This window comes from Serinus canaria, chromosome 4 (genome assembly GCF_022539315.1).
Source record: "Serinus canaria isolate serCan28SL12 chromosome 4, serCan2020, whole genome shotgun sequence".
NCBI classification, from domain to species: domain Eukaryota; kingdom Metazoa; phylum Chordata; class Aves; order Passeriformes; family Fringillidae; genus Serinus; species Serinus canaria.
This window is the reverse complement of record NC_066317.1, coordinates 39,871,442-39,891,966: the sequence shown is the minus strand read 5'-3', so window position 1 is coordinate 39,891,966 and position 20,525 is coordinate 39,871,442. Positions and strand designations below refer to the sequence as shown.

General features: G+C 36.0%; 1 protein-coding gene across 4 annotated transcripts in view; it reads left to right on the top strand.

Annotated features, from left to right (window-relative positions):
• Window positions 1-19,745, top strand: part of CFAP97 (cilia and flagella associated protein 97) — a 31,006-nt gene extending 11,261 nt beyond the window's left edge. For all 4 annotated transcript variants that reach the window (XM_018926566.3, XM_009100860.4, XM_050973877.1 and 1 more), the window contains 3 exons: window positions 8,771-9,033; window positions 16,998-17,148; window positions 17,837-19,745. In XM_018926566.3, the coding sequence (XP_018782111.1) occupies window positions 8,771-9,033; window positions 16,998-17,148; window positions 17,837-17,964 (542 nt within the window). In that variant the 3' untranslated portion in view covers window positions 17,965-19,745. The remainder of the gene's footprint in view (window positions 1-8,770; window positions 9,034-16,997; window positions 17,149-17,836) is intronic.
• The last annotated feature ends 780 nt before the right edge of the window (window positions 19,746-20,525 follow it).

Sequence of the window (20,525 nt, the reverse complement as noted above, 5' to 3'; positions counted from 1 at the left end):
GTGTATTTTTTTTAAAACTGGCTGCTGTTTAAGTGGTTGATCTAATTCTTTGAATTCTTCTCTGTCTTACTATCAGTAATAGTACTGACTCTGCAGTAGAGAAAGGAAGCATGCATTGGTTTGCATATACCTGGAAGTAAGATACACAGGGTGAATCTAAAAAAGGTTTGATGTATTAATAAATTGGGCCATAAAACTGCACATGGATTTTAAGGTGTACTGGACTATGGCACAATTTAATATCTAAAATAAAACATCAACCTTTCTGTTGAAAGGCTGAGTTATCAATCTCCAAGACTAAAAGGCAATCCAAAATTTCATTGCATTATAAATTGTATTCACATACTTAAACTTTTGGTACCTTTTTGATAATTAAACAGAAGTATTTGAAATTCTTTTCTGAGCTAGATGTCGGATTTATAAAATACCACAGGTTGAGTAAAGGTATTTTGAAAAGAAAAATAGCAGATAATCTTTACTAAAACTCAAGTGGTTGCTTCTGGCTAATAGATTTTAAAAATCCTAGTAGTGAAGCCTAAGAAAATTTGCAATCTCTTTCCCTGCATTCATTGCATATCTTCATTATATGGTGTAAGAATGCCCTGGATGGTCTCATGGGCATATTTTAAGGTCTGTATGGTGCTTTTGCAGTTGTTTTCATGGTCCAGAGTTTTCAGTACAAAAATCTGTGGATTAAAAAAGTCTTGAATCAAGAAATCTGCTGATGGCAAGTGAGGAAGGCCTCTTACAGTTTAGGTCTGGTACATTCCAAGCCAGTTTGCTCTGTTGAAGTAAGCTTGGCATGACTGAAACTGCATATGTTGTGTTTCTCCGCTTTGCACCTTGCCAGACTGAGCTTCTAGTGAATAAGGATTTAGAATGTATTGTACACATAGTTTAACTTGCCTATGAGTAAAAACTGAGGATTTTACTTGTATGGAAGTTCTTCTGATGTTAAGAAAAGCAACACTAGCAATCGAGAGAGGTAGAGCGTTTTCTCATCCCTGGCAGTCTTGTGCTTCAGTCATGCATACTAGAAACAACCAGCTGTCAAAATATGATGTCAGAAGAATTGTTGCTAGGCACTTGAAATTATGATGTCCTGTATCCTTGTTTGTTCCCCATTAGCAAGAAGCTGTTTAATAACCAGTGATTACCAATATATTCATCTCATCCCTAAAACAAATGGGTATTATTGCTCTGAGTAGGTATTCTCAGAGATGAATCTCTGTTGGGGAGAGGAACTTTTTTCTCAAAACTGAAAACCAGTTCTAAATAACAATAATAAAGATAGAGTAATGAGGAGTAGAGTTCATATGGTCTAGCAGCTAATGTTCCTGATTAATGTGTATATTACTCCCAAGTGCCTCTCTACATTTGGCAAGCACAACATAGCTTAATTAGTTTGGGCATTTTGAAGTTTAAATGGGGCAGAATTGTTAATGGTGGAAAGTAACTAGTCTGGGAAATAGGAGCTAATCTTATTCTGAGTTATTGCTTGCAGATTTTTTTATACACATTAGGGAAAAAAAAAAGTGCAATAATTTTCTCCCACCCACCAGTCTCCATTAAATGTTCATCAGAACTGCACAGGCATAAATGTTGCTTCAAGTGAGAATACTGCAAGCCCAGACCTGAGTGCATGAAAAAAAATTTAAATAATCATGACTTGTTTTTAAGGCATAATACTTTTCCAGTACTTTATACTGATGAAGCATTTTATTTTTTTTTTTTTTCCAAATATCCTTGTAATATAGCTGGACCCAAGCATTTACAGCAGTTATACAAGTTTAATTTCCCAAGGTCCCCAGACACTTGCAAAAATGTCCATGTGAGCTGTTACTATGTTGTGTCTATGGGGCACACAGTAATTAATTTTGTATGATTATTCACATTACCAGTGCATACATTTGGGAAGACTGGAATCTCTTGTATTAAAAAAAGAATTGCAAGAACAAAAAAGGAAAGAAGTTTGTTCAAATAATAAGTTTTGTACTAGCACAAGAGTCTTGTTATTAGAGGCAGCAAGGTGGATTGTGTGTCCTAGAGCAGAATTAATTTGTAGCGTTTAGAATCTGTTACAGTTAAATTTAAAAGTAATTGAAAAAAATTTTGCTTTACATGGCCTTTACCTACTTGTGTTCATATTGAAAAGAACTCATTTGTAAGCATTTTGAAAATTGTATTAGACAAAAATTTATCATGCCTTTACAACTCCTAAAGCTATGCTTGTTCTTGATAAAAGCCAGATTTTTCATTATGCATTTCTTAATAAGGTAAAATCTCAGAAATAACACAGTTCTAGTTGGAAATCCCATAGTTTCCCTGCTCTGTATTGCACTTTGATTGGCTTTAGATGGGTAGTGCTGATAGCAAGTGTGATTATAAATTTTCATGTAGCAATACATTTTTTCTGTTGTTTCATGGTGTTATAGATCTTTGTATGTAATTGTTTTGTGATTCCATTATGTTTCCACTTTGCTATAAACCTTAAAGATATTTCAGAAAATTAATAACTGAAAGCAATATTCTAAACCCGTACTAATAAAAAATGTTGGTTATTTCCTCTGCTGTACTCTTGAGTAATCTGAACACAAAAAGAGAATTGAGTATGGCATTGCAAAGAAATAGATTGTAAAAGATTGTTTTTGAAGATAATGTCATAAATCACCATGCTAGAAAACTGGGAATAAAATAAATTGGAAAATTTTCTGATGCTATTTTGCTTGATCCTATATCTTGATTATTATGCAGATAAAGAGATGGGTGAAGTTTATATGAGTGTGAACTAAGCACTCATCTGTCTCAACCCATTATGCTACAGATTTACTCTGTCTTTAGATAGATCTCATGATTTCTGTAGTCCAGAGCAAAGGTGTCTGCTAAAATTGCTCTGTATCTTTGTATCTAAATTTGTTTGGTATCAATACAATGGGATGGCATGAGGTATATACAGTGCTAAAGAATTTAATACTTTGTGTTTTCTTCTCTGTAAAATGGGGTTGATACCTGCTTATTTTACAGAAGTGTCTGTGAGAATTAGTCTGTAAATCCATGGTATTAGCTATTATTAACTTGAGGAGGCGGTGTGGTGGGGTAAGTAGGGCAATTGGCCACAGACTGAAGTTCCATCCTTGAAGCTCTCACTGACCTCTGTGCTGATAAATCTTTTTGGCTCTTCTATGCCTTAGATTTTTAAAAGAGAGGTTCCTCTGTGAAAAGTTCTGTAATATAAATATAATGATTATGAAAGTAAAAAGCTCTGTGTTTCTGAATAAAATCTATTGTGGAAAATTAAATAGTGGCTTCAACTGAACATGAAGCAATCATTTAAACTTTTTTTTTTTTCATATAACTTGTCACTCAGAAAATAGAACAAGTTTTGATAACTGGAACTTTGTTCTCTTTAGGGATATGTTATCTGTGCGCTCATTCATGCCGAACTACTGTATTTGTCGAAAAGATGCTAAGCAGTATCTAAATTTAAAGTAGACTCTACAATACACACGAACCCAAAATGTAGAGTTGAACTAAGCATATATAGCTTTTCTACAGAATTTCATTTAGTGTGTATGTTCAGAGTCTGAACTAATTTTCTGTATGTGTATGTATTCATATGCTTGGTTTTCACAGGCCTAGAAACTCATTTTGATGTATAAGAGCAACTGCTACTTTATTCATATATTTGGAGTTTGAAAAGAGATTGAAAATCTGTGAGATTATGGAGAGATACAGGCTTCCCCAACATTCATGAGAAACTTTTTTATTACAGGGGAAAAAAATTCCAGCTCCTCTAAGATATCTTTCTCATGATACCAAGAGATAACTAGCAGCCATATTTAAGCATGTTTAAATAGGGAAATTTTTACCTGAAAAAGGCATTCTTCTTTTCTTGAAAAAAAACCCACCAAATCTCGAATTCTCCAAAATCACTTTTAAAGAGCTCTGTGGCCTGCAATAATGGATGTTGAGGGAAGCATTTGTTTAGAGATACCACAGGGAAATAGTTTCACTCTTAAACTGCTATATATTGATGAAGAACTGTGTTTTATTTAATCCTTTTGTACTCTTCAAGTGAGATACACATGTGGTAGTGTAGCAATATAAAATAAAATATCAGTCAAGTGTAAGCATCGAAGCAATTTATATTGGGATTGCAAAAGATACACTGAAACATGCATGATTTTGATTTTAACCTCAATACCATTGGGATGGCTGAATCATCCTGTCCTAATGCATTTGACTTACTAATTATAAATTGTATTTTATATAAGTTTTGGCCTTTTTCATCCTGCAAGGTTATTTCAATGCTTAGAAGTTGAAAGCAATAAACAGCTTGTTTATGGCTTAAAAAAAAAGTCAGGTATCTCTCCATGGAAACCAGCTTTCATAGAAATCCTCTGAATACCAGAGAGTTTTCTTTTCCTGCTTACCAGCAAATGAGAAGTAGGCTGCACACTCACTGTGCAATTCATTATGCAAATGTTGCTGCTCATTTATCATCTTATATTTAAGGTCTGACTGACAATGAAAGTAACTAGTGTTTTAGTTAAATTACTAAGTACCCACTGACAGACTACATATATGATAGGTAAATCATATTTCATTGTTCCAAAACTTACGAACTCTTTAGAAACTTAAATCATAACCTTAAAACTGTAGTGTTATCTCATGTTGTCAGTGGCCACTGCAAAAATAGTCAGGTATACCATTCAAACACTTAAGCTTTGTGATTAAAGAGTAATGTGGGTGCATTGATGAATAAATCATTGAAATAACTATGAAACTCAAACACCTGAGTTATATAACATAAGCTGTGCTCCCAGTATTTAATAGCATTTGGAATCTTACATTTTTTGCTTATTGATGGCGGATTGGCTCTGGTTTTGTGGGCATTTCCTGACCTCACTTAGACATCTGCTGGTTTTGCCATGAAAGCAGTGTTGCCAGTGAGTGGTAGTATGCATTCACTGCATTTTGGACATACATTCCTGTTTGGATTACCTAATTTTCTGTCATAGCAAATGTATGGAGAATAGCAGTATGATGATGTATAAATGGTGCTTTGCAGAAGCAGGTTGGACATATTTTCAATCAGGTGCCTGGAAGCAGCAGTAGCTATTACTGCTGATTTGAAATTCAGGGGTCAGAAGTGTCTTTCTGAACCATGGAAAGAATGTCACCCCTGCTTCAGGGAGACCTACAGAAGTTTTTACCTACTGCTTTCTATATTGCTTCTGTGACTTGTTTTAATATAATTTAAGGAGTGGTGATTTCTTCTGCCTGTTTTGTTACGAATATGCATGCTGCAGTATTAGTGGTGCTCTTTCACAAAAATGACACAATAAACATTGTGTTGTCTCATTTTTTTACTAAACTTTGGACTCCTGTGACACAGTTCCTATGCAGATCAGTGTTGCATTTGTGTGGTTTAAAAAAGACCATCTATGGGCAGGGTCCAGTAAGTTATGGTTTGCTTTGCTGTGGTGTTTGCAGATTAAATTCTTCCTGAGCATAGATCTTAACCAAGGAAAACATAACTCCAATTAATTAACAGTTTGAAGAACAACAAACCAGGTACTTTTACTGTGTCACCTGATCCAATGCTTTGCTGCAGTGTTGCAGCAAAAAGCTAATTGTGAAGTTTCAAATGGGTTCTTGGGTCATACAGAAGGCTAATAATAAAAAGATCATTTAAGGAACTGGAGAGTTTTAGATTGGTATTTTCATTCCATCCCCTTGAGAAAACAATTGCTTCTGCATGTGTTGTATTGTGTCTGAACTTCTGATGCAAAATTAATGAGTCTTCTGTAATTTAGCCATCTGTCAATAGATTATTTACTGGGTTTTGGCGGTTGTCCAATAAGGCTTCACTGAATAACTTCACAACAGAACCTTTGTGGTGTTCTTAATTCTTTCCCTGTATTAATATATTTTTCTTGAGTTGTGACAAATTCAATATTATGACTGTTAGCAATCTCTCAACCTCAAAAGTTGCCAGAAAGCTGTTGGCAGTAGTAAAGTCAGTTTCTACATTAAGAATAAATAAATAATAATGAGGTGAAGAATGAACAACATACGAAAGAAAGTGGGATGGAGTCTCTGCCTGACACAGGTGGGAAAAGCTATCTTTGTGGTGAGGTGATAAAAGGTGTGATGAAGCACTGTAGAAATTATATATATTCAAAGGAAAAAGGCTAAGAAAAAGAAGAAGAGATGAATGAAAAAAGGAAAAGTCTGTATCTTGAGGGGGGATGTGACTGAAGAAGTTGGAAGATGAGAATAAAGTTAGTAACTTTAAAGTTAGTTTTGTCCTTGTGTATATAAGTAGTATCCAGTAGAGTAACGCATGGATATGTACATAGATAGGTATTCACTCTAGTTGCCTGAGAGCTTCTGATACAATAGGGGATGTCAGTGCTAAGGAAGTTACATGCCACTAGCCCCAGGGGATCTGAATGACCAAGTAAAGCAGTGCTTCTTGAGCCCTGTGTGTAGCAATTGCTTCAGGGTTCCTTGAATCACTGTTTCTAGTAACATTTACTGACCAGCTTTGGGGTAAAAGGGAAAGGCCTTTGTTCCATATCATTGCTCTAGTTTTATTTTTTCATCACAACTAACAGCAGTTTACTAGAAAAGTGAACAAGTCAGAAAATAGGTGGTAAGTAATTACCTTGAAGCATTTTCAATCTCTTTACTGACTATAGTTCATAGTTACATCAAAAGGATATAAAGTCTCTGCCAAAGTATAACCTGCTATCTAATAGTGAATTAAAAGTCATTGAGCAGTGAAGGCGTGAAAGATGTGTTTGTACCTGAAAAAGTCTTTATCCCAAATGCCATTGCTTTGAATTGATTTTGACTAGTTTGCACCTTCCACAGAGGCAAAATAATTGTTGGAAATTTGTGCTGACAGTCATTCAGAAATTTAAATGTCTCCTGTAATAGTCTTCATCATCAATAGCATTAATGCCACAAGACTAGGTCAAGACTTGAGTTTAACAACTGTTGTTTGTCTCAACTGATTTCCACTTTTTCATGTGACATGCAGTCCTCTTTAACCCATGAGGTGCTACGGATGTAAGGCAAACGCTCCATAACAATACAATTATCGATCATGTGACATGATATCTTCTTCAGATAGCTGTTCAGTTTATTTTCATCTGGCTGTGTTCTACAGTGCTGATTTTGCCCGTTCCAATAAAGACATTCTGTAATATTTTCTACTGAGATTTATGCTGCAGCTTGATGTGAATTGTGCGTGTCTAGTTATTTTCTTTGCATTTTTCTTTGTCCCTTGTAGGCTTATCCAGATGAGTCTCATTCCAGGTTTGTCTTCTCCAAGGATGTTGATGGCTGCACTAGTTTTACCTTGAGAATAACTTACTAAACTTTAGAGATGTTTCTCAAGACATTTATATTGTATTAACCTGTTGGCTGGCACACTTGATCTGCGCTAGTTTACATATTGTCTTGGTTTTGATGTGATTTGCATCTTCTCTTGACAAACAAAAGCAGAATTTGCTACTGTGGGCAACCTCACAGTTACAGCTTCCTAGGGACAGTTCTTGCCTATTTTGGCTAGCATGCTGATACTGCAAGTTTACTATTTTCCAGGTAAATAGTTGAAATTTATTAAGTGTTCGGGTTTTACATTTTGAATACTGTTCTTAAATTTCTCAAAGAGAGTAGCAATATTTACTTGCATCAATTCTGAAATAAAAGCAGTTGAGATACTGCAAGAAAGATATCATTTCATTTTGAAGTAAGAAAGTAAGAAAGTGCTCCTCATTCTTTGAGTTTTCTTCAGTTATGCTGCCTCTGACATCTCTTGCAAACAGATTGCTAATGCAGAAGTGTTTGCTAAGGAAATGTCGCTTCCTAACTGGGTTGTTTTTTGGTTTTTTTTGTGCTTTGGATGCTTGTTTTGCCTGTGTGAGACTTCTAGGGATAAGAGTGAGGGATGTCTTCTGAAGGCACTGTGATATTGGAGGAATGTGGGGAACGGCACAAGTAAAGCTTTTTTTGTCTGTGTCTCAGCTCTAAGAATCTGTCTAATCTAACCAGGTACTGCCATTCCTGTACCACAGATAAAGCAGTGGTTTGATGGGGTAACACCATGACAGCAAAACTCTCACAGCAGTTGCCAGACGACCTGCTGCAGAGATTTAGAATGCAAAGGCTTAGAAATAGGTCAACAGCAAAGCTCCAGTGGAACTGTAATAAATACAGCTGGCTCTGGCTGAGAGTGAACTTTTCCAGTTATCTTGAAATTGTGCATATCAAGTTGCTGTGTATTTTTAAGTGTGCATTCTTTGTCTTGAAACCTTATTATCGTGATTTGATCGTTCTTTGCTTACTGTTTTAAATTTCCATGCCCCAGTAATTTTTCTTTTGTTATATGTGCTTTCTCATTTCTCTCCATCCATGAAATTGACTTTTCATCATTCCCTTTGCATTTCCTCCACCAACACGATGTAGACTTGCTTTAGGAGTTAAGGATCACCAAAATCACTAACAGAACACTTTGTGCCTCTGTGCAGGCTTCCCCAGTGTAAGATTTCTGCCTGAAACATTGCATCTATTCTGCCTCTTAGCTGAGATGGATACCTTAGATAAACTTGGGAGTAAGGTTTAAAACTTTTTTTATGGCCAACATCTAAATACTAATTTATGTTTTAATTCTTGGTTCTAGTTTATGTTTACTCCTGGGTTCCTGAAGCCATGTTTTCTAATCTGCTTATTTATTTCACCTTTTGCTGTTTTAAAGCTTTCTTACAGTTGGATAAAAAGGAACAAAAACTCACCATCGATCAGCCATCAAAAGGAATAAGGAAAAATTATTCTTTTACAAATGAAGAAGTAAGACAGATTGATCGGGAAAACCAGAGGTTGCTAAAAGAGCTGTCCAGGCAGTCTGCAAGGCCAAGGAGAAGCAGCACGTTTAAGAAGGTGTCTGTAACACCGTCTAGATTGTACCACAGTGCCCTCAACAGGCAAAAAGAGCAGCAGAGGATTGAAAGAGAAAACCTGGTAAGTTTTCAGTGTGGATGTGGATCAGTAAATTGAGAAGGACTATCTCTTGTCAGATGAGCTGTTCCTAAACACTTAGAAGACTGATGAGGCAGCACATGGGCATTTGCTGCACTAAGTCTTCAATAAATTTCCGTTACTGTGGTGTTGGCATAATTGTTCTTATGGGTGAGTTTCTTGGATTTTTGGGAGAGAGGTGGGAGTAATGATGGGATTTTTTTCAGATGGAAGTAGATTTTATTTTATATGCATTTGCTCTACTTTGTTTTGTTTCATTTAAGAGGAATTTCTGGTTTTGTTAACACACTCGAAACACTGGACAGCAGTCTGACTGTTCATTCTCCTTCATACTGACTTCTAGTTTCTCAAAAACAGGCTTGCATAAAATAAAAAAAATCAATATGACAGCATCAAACTCATTATATTAGAAATACAGAGGACACAAAGTCAGTGTCAGTTCTGGTTTTTGACTCGTAGCTATCTCTGTCTTTGAATATTTGTTGCACTCTGATTGCCACAATGTAATGGCAATTACAGTAGCTTCTTTACTGGAAAACAAAAATTCAGACACATTTGGTTGGGGATATTGCCAGAGTTCTCAAATAATAGAAGTAAAACTGGTTTGAATAAGATACTTTTAGTAATTGAATTGTAATACATACACGTAATGACATTTTTATATCTCCTGTGTATTTATCAGTGTGTTTGAAAAAGGCATACAATTATAATTAAAATAAGTGAAAAATGTATACTGGAAGTATTCTATTACTTTTTACCTTCTGTATAGTTACAGGTTGCAATTTCCTTTTCTATACACATAGAGATACAGATTCAACATGGAGAAAATCTGATTGCCCTATTTGGAAAAGCTGTTAGGTTTTCATTCTTCCAGCTTTCAGACGTCTGGATTGTTAAAACTTTGAAAATTAGGAAACTTTCTTCCCAGCTCCACTAGACTGCAGTTCACATTATACTTTAAAGTCTGAAAGAATTTATCACAAGATATTGTTATAGATGTGTGATACTTGTCATTGGCTGGGGAATAAATGTGTTTAGGTTCGTAGGAGGGTGTTGATTGTGTTTATTTCAAATGTTGAAAACAGGTCTTGCTCTACCACATTGACCTTGTTAATATTTTCTTAGGTGTTGGGGAGGAAGTGCTTTGCCACACTGCCTCAGGATATAACAGTTATATGCTGTACTGCATAATAATTGATGATTACAGTAAATGAATATGTAGGATATTTTGAAATGCACTTCTTTTTACTCAAAGCCACAACCCCTTTCTCTTATGCTATATTGCAGTGTTGGTTCAAGACTGTCTTGCCTTGGCAACTTTTGGATCAAAAATGCAGTAGACCTAAACACATAGTCATTTCACATGTTGCTGCTTTAGTACACTTAAGAGATGAACGGTGGTTTCATGAAGTCCAAGAAAAAGTATTGTTCATTTACTTACTCATTTATAGTTTAGTTGTTGTTGTCCGCTATGTGAGTGGGCATGTTTGATATGAGAATTAATGTTAGGACATTGTGTTAGTTTAGACTATAAAAGCATTTGGTTTATTCTTTTCCCCAAACTCAGGATGATATATTCTATTCTTATTTTTGGATCAGTGATTCATCAGTGCAGCTCTTCTGTTTTGTTTAACTTTGCTATCATTTTTTAGAAATTTTGTTTATGTTGTTATTCTTTTTGAAGTGTATGTACCCCTAGAGCATCACAGTTTTAACATACTGATTTTTGTAGCACTACCTTTTGAGATTAGAGGTGTGACATACTTTTCTCTGAGACTGTAAATAAAAGAGCAGCCCTACCCTGCTCATTGATGGTTTTTTCCTTTATATTGATAAAAATATGCTTTATGAACCTGTTTTCTTCTGGTCAGCAGCTTTCCTCACCTTCATAGATTTAAAGAGGTGGTATTGGTGGAATTTTTTGGAAGTTTGATATCAGTCTTCACTTGCTTCTTCACTTGCTTCCTGGAGTACTTTTTTTTTAACAAGGCCTGAGGGTACTGCATAAAGGGTATGGTGTTTGATAGACCTTTGTGAAATGTTTGTTGGAGAAGGATGTAGAGTTATGTAAATACTTCAAGAATAGAAATCTACAACAGTAGTCTCTGTAGGGGGTTAAATAGTTTTGATGCAGAGATTTTTTTTTTGCTGGTGTTGGCACAGGTTTTATAATTTCTTGGTGTAAGGTTAACAACTTGTCTGTGGAAAATGTCCATTTATTCCACCAGAACATTCTTGGAGAAATGCCTGTACTTACTGCTTACTGTTATCAGAAAGATTGATTTCTCTTGCAGGCATTTAATATCAGAGATGATGCAGAAAAATAAGTAAATTTTTAGGAAATTTTTAGGAAATTAGAGAGGAATCTGAGTGATTTCATGCCCCCTAGCTTTGTGAAAGGGTGACAAGAGGTACAGGAAATATCTGTTGTTCCCACAGACTGTGTTAGAAGGAGCAATGATGGAGTAAAAAGATGCATTGCTCTGATGAACAGTAGTTCTAAAGTACTGATTAGCAATTTATGGTAAAAGCAAAATTAGCAAAACAGATGACTGCTAAAATTAATGCCAGAATTTTGTAATTGCTGCTTTTGACCATGCTTTTATAAATGGAACCTACTTTTGGTTGCTTTTCAGAGCTAGCAAGATCAGAGTGTGTCTCTTGCCAATAGAGGATGCTGTTGATTCACAAAACATTCTACTCTTGTGTTTGAAAATAATCCTCTTCTTCAGTGGAAAGAAACTTAAGTGTTACTGATGCATTACTTTGTTCCCATGTGTGTCTAATTGTATTGATACAGTAATCATTTTCACCAGTGTAATTAAGATGCTGAACTTAATAGACTTGTATGCCATTGAAACTTTTAATGGTTTATTTTTGGTGGTTTTTTTATTTGGTTTATTATTAATGTAATGCCTGGCATTACATTAATATATAGGTAAGTGTTTGGGGTCCTTGAAATACTGATTTGCAGTAATCACTTCATTCTTCAGTGACTTCATCAGAACTTGGAAAACTTTCACTCATATCTCTGTTTTCTGATGGGTTTTTCATAATTTTTATTAATTCTGACTAGAATTTAGTTATTAAATGACCTGTGTCCTAGTCAAGTTCCTAGGGAACAGTGACCTTTTGAGTTCACATTCGAATTTCTCTGGAAGATCTCAGAAGTTTAGGGAAGGGCAGTTCTCAAACCTTAGCTCAGGAGGGATAAGTGTGTTTCTTTTTTGTGGATATTTGGTCTTTCCACGCATTCCTGCACATTCTTCCTATACTTCATGCTGTTATAGCTCTCTGTACATAAGACTCCATTCCCTCTTCATTCCCTCACATCTTATTCCCACAAAATGTACCCTAAGCCCTAATAGATCCAGCTCCAGATCTCTAGTTCCAGTATAGTGACTCTTCCACACAAATTTTAAAAAAATCACTTAATGTGTTTCTCTGCAAGGGCTTTCTCTTTTCACTTACTTGGTTTCCTGAGTCCTCTGTGCTGCAGACATTATTGCTTCTGGCCACCATTAGCTGCAGTCAGTGGCCTCTACCAGCACAAGGATTCTTCAGGGAGACTTTCCCTTCTCATGCAGTCAGAGCTGACTTTGTCCTGCTGGAAATTCTGAGTCTCCTTTAGAAATGTGTTTATGGTGCTGCCACAAATGAATGTGTATTTATTTGTTTCCATTTGATTTAATGGTGCAGATCTGCTGTCTTAGTTGGGTGGGGAGTAAAGGGCAAGGGAGGGACAGTGCTTTTGGCCATCCCCCTACCTGGCTGACACCAAATACAAAGAATATTCCTTTGATCCTGTGCTGCACCATGCCTGCCCTGCCAACTGTGTGGTGCTGCAACAAGGGAAATAACTTCTCAGCATGGAAAGAAGTAGGAGGAGAGCCACTGGTTCATCAGGTTGCACCTGAACACATTGTACTTTCCTCTCTAGAAGTATTCCATACTGCTTTTTCTCTGCCTTCCCTTTTTCCTGTCCCCAAGGACTATCTCCAGAGTTAGAGGGCATCACCAGGCCTTGGGCACTGCACACTTACGTGGCTGTGGAAAGAATACCAAGTTTGTTCAGTCTCACTGATTTCAGTCTGGAGGAGAAAGCTGTACAGAATGCAGTTGTGAAAGACAGTGTAGTTTCATGTGTGGTCTTAGGAACTCAGAAATAATCATGTTGCATTGATGACTCCTCAGAAACTCAAGCACACAGAATTTTATATGATATTTTCACTTACAGAGTTCAAAGGTAGTATATGCCAAGCCAAAAAACAAAATGTTGGTAGTTCCTGAAACTAAAAAAGGCAATGCCAAAAGGCTTCCACAGCCTTGTCATAATGGGAAGCTGTCAGGACGTGGAATTGGCACACAGATGTGCATGGCTAAAACATTCTAGAGTACAGTAAAAATATAGTATAATTCTGTGATGATAGTATTTAGGCTATAGGCTCTTTGTGGTCAGATTTTTATGGTCTTCAGATTCCTGACCCAGACTTAAGATTACCATAGCCTGGCTATGGTAATTATAATAAAGACTGACTAATTGGCATGTTCAAGGAAAGTTTTGAATGCTTTGCGAAGTGCTTAATTTTGTGGGATTTTCTTTTCTGTACTCTTAACCTACTTTCCTTGTGGTGTTGCCAGCCACACATAAACTTGATAGCTGTTCAGTTAAAAAGACGAAATTGAGCACCTTTGAAGTTTTCTGTTTGTCAGGTTAGAGCTAGTTAATGCAAATGGCAATAAAGAACATTACAAATACTTTTATTGATAAGAACAGAAAGCTGTCCTTGAATGAAGTTATCTTTTTCCCCTAGACCCTGCAAAGGGACAGTGTGATCACTAACATCAGTGACATTAGAGGAGGAGTAATATAAATAAATTTGAACAGCTGTCAAGGCACACTGGTCAGCTGATTAGGATTCACAGGAGGTGAAACTGAAGCCTTCGTACTTTTAAAAAGCAAAGTAAACCAAGGAAAAGTAAAATTTTTAACCTTCTCTCTGAACTCAGTTTGAGTGCTACATTTTCAGTGGTTTTTTTCCTTCCTTTTTCAACATAGCTGCAGAAGAGTCTACTAATTATGCTTGGTGTTTTTTTCTTATTCTGACAGAACTTTAGAATTGCCTTCAGTGCTGCTCTTCTGATGTGTCCAAATTTGAATTAGCAGATTTTCTTTTGGCTCACTGTATAGCAGCAGTTTTTTGATTGTGTTGGATTTCTTTGTTCTCAAATTGTTGGCATTTTTGACATTTCCATCATTGACAATGTGTATTTTAGTATCTTTATAGATACTAATCTATGTCCAGATGCCTAGATTTATAAAGGATTATCCTGTTCCTAGAAGGTAGTCATGCCAGGAACACCTGTGACTTTTCTTTTCTTAATATTCTACTTTTACTGTAAACTCAGTGTTAGTTTACAGTAAAAGAAGATGGGGGAAATACAAGCCAGGGAAGTCTTTCTCCAAGATGAGAGGTCACCAGTGATACTATACTATCTATGTTTTGAGCTTGAATGGAGAGTTCTGAGGACCTACAATGCAATTTAGAGCAACTGATAACATTCCTGCAGTTAGTGTCTGTTCCTCTTTTTCTGTTGTTCCTTAAAATTTGACTGGGAACATATATTTGGTTCTAAACACCTGAGTTACATTCTGTAATCTGATTCTTTGATTGTTGAGATCAGTGATGAAATTTCTATTTACTTCAGTGATGCAGGATTAAGGCTCCAAAGATTTGGTACTTGAGGAGAACAAAGAAAGTGTCAGCTTTCTTCAGTTTGTTTCTCAAAAGGAGAACATAAAGAATTAGTAGATTTATATATATATGGCTGAAAAACAACATTTGCTCAAATTACTCCTCAATAAGGAGCTCAAGATTGTAGGGTTGGCAATAAAACCATAAGAATCAGACTAGTTCTGGGTTACAGATTCAGTAGGTCAGGGCTGCCGTTTCACTGTGCCGATGTGTTCATTTCTGCCGGCTGCAGGCTGTTTTCCAAACGGCAAAATTCACAACTGAAAATAGCATGGAAGTTAATGTGCCCTTGGTACAATCCACAGCAGAGGGCAAGGGAGCCACAGGAGTTCCTTATTCTCTAGAAAAGCTTTTCCTTCAGACACTACTGCACCACAGAATCTGTATCTGTTTTTTCTGTAGCTCATTTTTTTCCCCTTCATTAATGGCAACTTGATACTTTTCAAAATACAGACATAAAAGCAGACAATTTTATTTAAAATAGAATTAAGTAGGCATATATACATACCTATATGTATGTATAAAAGCCAGTGTGTTCAGAATCAAGTGTTAAGGTATGCAAATTTGATGAGGCTGTTACAATTGAGTGCAGACTTGAAACATGCTCGTCTCTCACAGGAAAGTCACTTCTACAATTTACCTGATCTATTTGTGAGGGAACTGAATGTATTGAGAGCTTCCATTTTTAATACTGAAGGTAAAATAAGTGATCACTGCAAGTCTAAACATATATAGTTTATGAGGAGTATGAGGAGATGTGGATGAAGTTGTGAGAAAAATGTTGGCTATAACATTTAGAGACAAGTCTACCATTTCATGTTCTGTAACTGGCTTTAGTGAAGAGCTATTTCTAGCTGAAGTCCTTCCTTTGACTTTTGCTTACTTAGGTATTCCTGCTTACCATGAACTGGCTGGCACTTGATGCAGGCACTTGTGACATGTTACATCTGAGCCAAAGTCACTTGTCCTTTCTCTCTTGTGCACTCTGTGCAGGTTTCCTGTGCCCATGCATAAACTTCCAAGAGATTGTAGATTCCTATTATAGTTAGACAATGACAACTGGCATCCTGTGAATACTATACTATTTCCTAAGTCACTTCTTGTAAATTTTTGTGCAATTTAATGGTGATACAGTTTATTGATCATACAAGTATATATGTAGACAATGCATCTTATAAAGAGAGTTATCTTTAGTAGTTTGGAGACTTAGTGTAAGCACAGTTTGCATTCTCATGTTAATAGGATGCATGTCACAGCCCGGATCAGCAAAGGTTGTGTCATTGCCTAATGTTTCCAAGCCATCAAATGAATTGAAATTAGTTAAAAGAGGAAATAAATAGATCTATGTGAGGCAACCACTAAAGGTGCAATATATTAAAAATGTGAAGTTGTTAATTGGAAGTTGCATGTAGCTGGGTATTTCCCAGTTTGTCCTCTTATCAGGTCCTTTTTTTAGATTATTGAAGTGTCTTAAACAGTAAGTTCTCTTTCAAGTAGAAATAATTGGAGTAGGAAATTGTGTCTTTAAAATACTGGGTAAGTAGTTACTCCAATACCTCACTTGCCACATGATTTCCAGGGCTAATTTCAAGAAGAGGAAATGATGTCTGTATCAATAATTTCAAATAGAATCTCTTAAAATTGGATTGTGGATAAAATGAAGTCTCGTAGATGTTTGTGCTTTCCTTTAGAAATTAGTTTCACAGAACTGGGGTCAGTAATCCTGTCTGGGCTTCATACAGAGCAATATAAACCAGTCTGTTTGCAAAGCAAAGATTTAAAAAAAAAACCCCAAACTTCTCATTCTTCTAGAAATTTAGACAGGAGGAGTAACCAACGGTAGGATTAGAATAGTGGAGCCCATCTCTTTATGACTTTTGGTGCTAGTCACCAAATAGACATATTGTTTCATACCACCATAAAGCACAGTAAACTGTGAGATACTAAAGATGTACTCAGTAGGACTGATGATGTGCAAGGGATAGTTACAATTTGTGTCATAACACTGAGAAAAGAACTGAATAGCAGAGTAGCCAATGCTGGGGTCACCAGTGAAGGAGCTCCTGTTGTGTACTGCTAAATATTTTGGGGCTTTTTGCAGTTCAAATAGAAGTCAATTTGTGACTGTTTGTTCTACAGCATCTTGTTCATTCTTTCTCTTTCTTAATGACAATTTTCTTCAATATTAAGGCATTCCTGAAAAGACTGGAAGCAGTGAAACCAACAGCTGGTATGAAGCGTTCTGAACAACTGAGGGACTATCACCGCCAGATGAGCTACCTGAATTCTTCACCTTCTCTAAGAAGAGCTAGATCTCCTTTCAGCCAGCTTAGTCCTCCAAGTAAGTACTTTGAAGTTGCAGATTATTGCATTTTTTTGCAATATCTTTTTGTAATCCAGAATTGTGAAGCACTTACTTGTTAAGAATAGCAAATATGTTCTTTGTCATCTTTAGATTGATTGTTTATCAAATGGAAGTCATCAAAATTATTTTTCTAGTCACCAGAAGTGATTATTATATGCATTGCTTTGTTGCCATCCTAAATTTCTAATAAATGATCTTGTCAGTACTCTTTTCCAAGAAGAAAAAAGTCCCTGTAGTAAAGTGTTTCTTATTTTGCCAGTACCCTTTATCAAAAGAAGGAGGAGGGAAAAACAATCCCCACCAAAAACCCCAAAATAACATCAATGCATGTTCAAATTCTCATTCAGAAAATTTAGATCTACTGATAGTAGCCTTGTTTTTCTCAGAAATTCAGTGTGTAAGATGGGAAGTAGACAGTTTGTCTCAGTAGAACCATATGTTTCGGGTTTAAGAACCAAAGGCTTGAATTTTTTTCTGATCATTTGTAAACAACTCATCATCAACTCTTTTGCAGTTGTATTCAATTTACTGTATTCAAATTGGTTTGGTTTATTTGGTTTATTCTGAGAGCTAGGGTAATAAGTATTGCAGTACTAACATAGCATGAAGTTTTTTGTTGTGTTAAGCATAAGCATTCTCCCTTTGTGTGTTTGTGTGTTAACAGGAGGAACTTCAAGATCATCCACTGTACAAAGTGCACTGAGCCAGAGGAACGAAAAGCCCATGTCTGATTCAGCCAGTGGGGCATTACAGAGACCTAACTCTACTAATGTTTGTGCTGCTTGGTTATAAGTGTGTTCTTTGCCTTGTGTACTGAGACGATACACAAACTTCTATTTTTAGTGCTTTTGTAAATTCTATGTGCAAAAATATTTTCTGCATTGTTCAGTGATTAAAATGCATTGCATTAACAGTAATTGCTTATAAAATGGTCCTAAAGTGGTATAAAACACTTCTGTCAGTGTTTTCCATGACAGGAAGAACTTATGAAAGAGAAGGAGGTATTTAAATGGACATGTTAAATAGAAATGTAACTGTTAGTCTCAGATCAGAAGTGGAATTTGTATCCATAACATGGAAGGACAGAATTGCTGCACTAGAAGTGCAAAATGTAAATAAAAATTTTAAAATATTAATAATACTTTAAAATAATGCATTTCACTTATAAGCATATGCTTAATTCCTGGATTGTCCTGGATTGCTTTACATCCTGGCTTTATGTAACAGACTTCTGAATTTTGTGGGTCATGTTCTTGTGACTGAAAGAATCTTTACCAGCAGCGTGAAGAGGTGAAAAGCAGATTGTGTATTTCTCCATAGTGAGCTAGAATACTGAGGTGGAGAAGATGATGTTTTGCCACTGTTAAATGGTCAGCACCTGGAGTGTGTTTTGTATGCAGCGCTGCATCTCTTCCAAATCAAAAGGATTTTGGAAGATGTACTGGACTTTGGAAGATGTACTGGGATCTTTATGTAGGAAAGAAACATCTGATATTATCTGAACAACAAAAAAGACTGAAGTAAAAAGCAGATTTAGTGTAAACAAGTAAGTTCTGGTTACTTCTCAAACTACAGAATACTGTTAAGTAAGAGAAATAGTTCATGGCCCTGCGTTGCAGATGTGTGCTCTTCTCAGTGCGGAGATGTAAACTTGAGCTGCAGGAAACATCTTGAACATTGATTTTGAGCAACTACTAACCAGGATTTAGTGGGGAATAAAAGACAGTAGAAAACAAAGTGTTGTTACTTTTTTTGACCTGTTTTAAATGTCATGTTCTTATCTAATATTTGTAGTAATGTCAGAGCTCCAATAGCAACATCCATTTACAAGAGGAGTAAAATTTAATGGTATTGGTAATCACAATAGTAGGTGGTGTGGTTTATTTCTATACATAAAGGCAGACTTTCAGTGAGCTTGTTTTGTACGACTGTAGCCTTAAAAAGAGCACAAATTGTAATGCCACTATCTGTGGATATTGCTGAAACTTTGCTTGCTTCCCCAGCTTCTTCCCAGGAAGGAAATCGCTGTATTATGGATAAAGAAAAAAAGCTGTATTTGGTAATGCTGGGTCTTTGACATGAAAAGTGTATTATTCTTTGCTAGTGCTTGCATGAGGGCTTAGGCTTTCAGGTATTCTGCATTGTAACACACTTTTTACTCGGTCCATGTGGTAGTTTGGCAGAGCTTCTTCACTTGGTGACCCGCAGATCAAATTTAGCTGTTTGACTATACTTGGAACTTTTAACTTTAAGCAGCATTGTGGCAAACAGATTGCAGTTATTATTCATGGTTAAGAACTGTTAACAATTTCTTTGTATAGTGCTGCTGTATTTATTTCTATTATTGTGCTAATGAAAATTATTCTCTATTTAAAGATTTTTGTCCTTGAATGTGAATATCGGAGTAACAGTTTAAATACTTCTGAATGTTCATATTATTTTTCTCTGTGAAGAAACTTACACAATGGATTACTTTTAATTGCTTCACCTTATTTAACTTTGGGATGAAAGAGTGTCAATTTTGTATGTCATTTGTAAATCATAAGAAATAAAATATTTAACATGAATTGTCATTGCAGTGGCTTCTTGTTGATTTTTATAATTGGTATTAAAGTGTAAAGAAGGTTGAATAGCTCGGTAGGTAGAAAAAAACATAGTAAAAGGCAGGTTTTCCATTGTTCGAGTATTAGAGGTAAGGGAATAATGCTTTTGTCATTTGCTTTAGTTTGCCTGTGAGCAGCTCTTGCAAAGGTACAAAAGAAGTAGTAGCAATTGACTGTGACAATGGGAGTTAAGTTGCAATTGCAGACCATCTGCAAAGTCTTCTAATTTCCTACCTCTCAGAGCTGATGGCTGCATTCTGGGTTACAATTTCAGCTGCTGTTATGCTGAGTGCCACTGACTAGGGGCAGAGCTGCTTTCAGAAGAATGATTAATTCCTTGACAGTTTTGAGTTCTGACCACAGGTATCTTTACGGAGAATACTGCCTTCAATCTCCCCCACTGGGCATTGGCTTTTAAGCAGAACTGAGCGATTTACCTGTGTTTTCCATATGCTTTATTTAATGTACCTTCTCTTAGCCCTGTGCCATTTTCCTGCATTGATACTCCTTACTCTCTTTTTTATTAGTCCTTAGTCTGTCTATTTTGCCTTCTTCTCTGGAATGTAACTTCTTTCATTTACACTTATTTGAAGTTTCTTTGCTTCCCCTTAATTATCTTATTCAGATATACATTTCCCCCAAGTTTTTGTACATCTGCCTAGTACAGTGTCTCTTTGTAGCCAACTTAGATCTTCTCTAGCACATCCAAATGCCATTTGCAGCCTTATCAGTGAGCTACATGAGATCTGG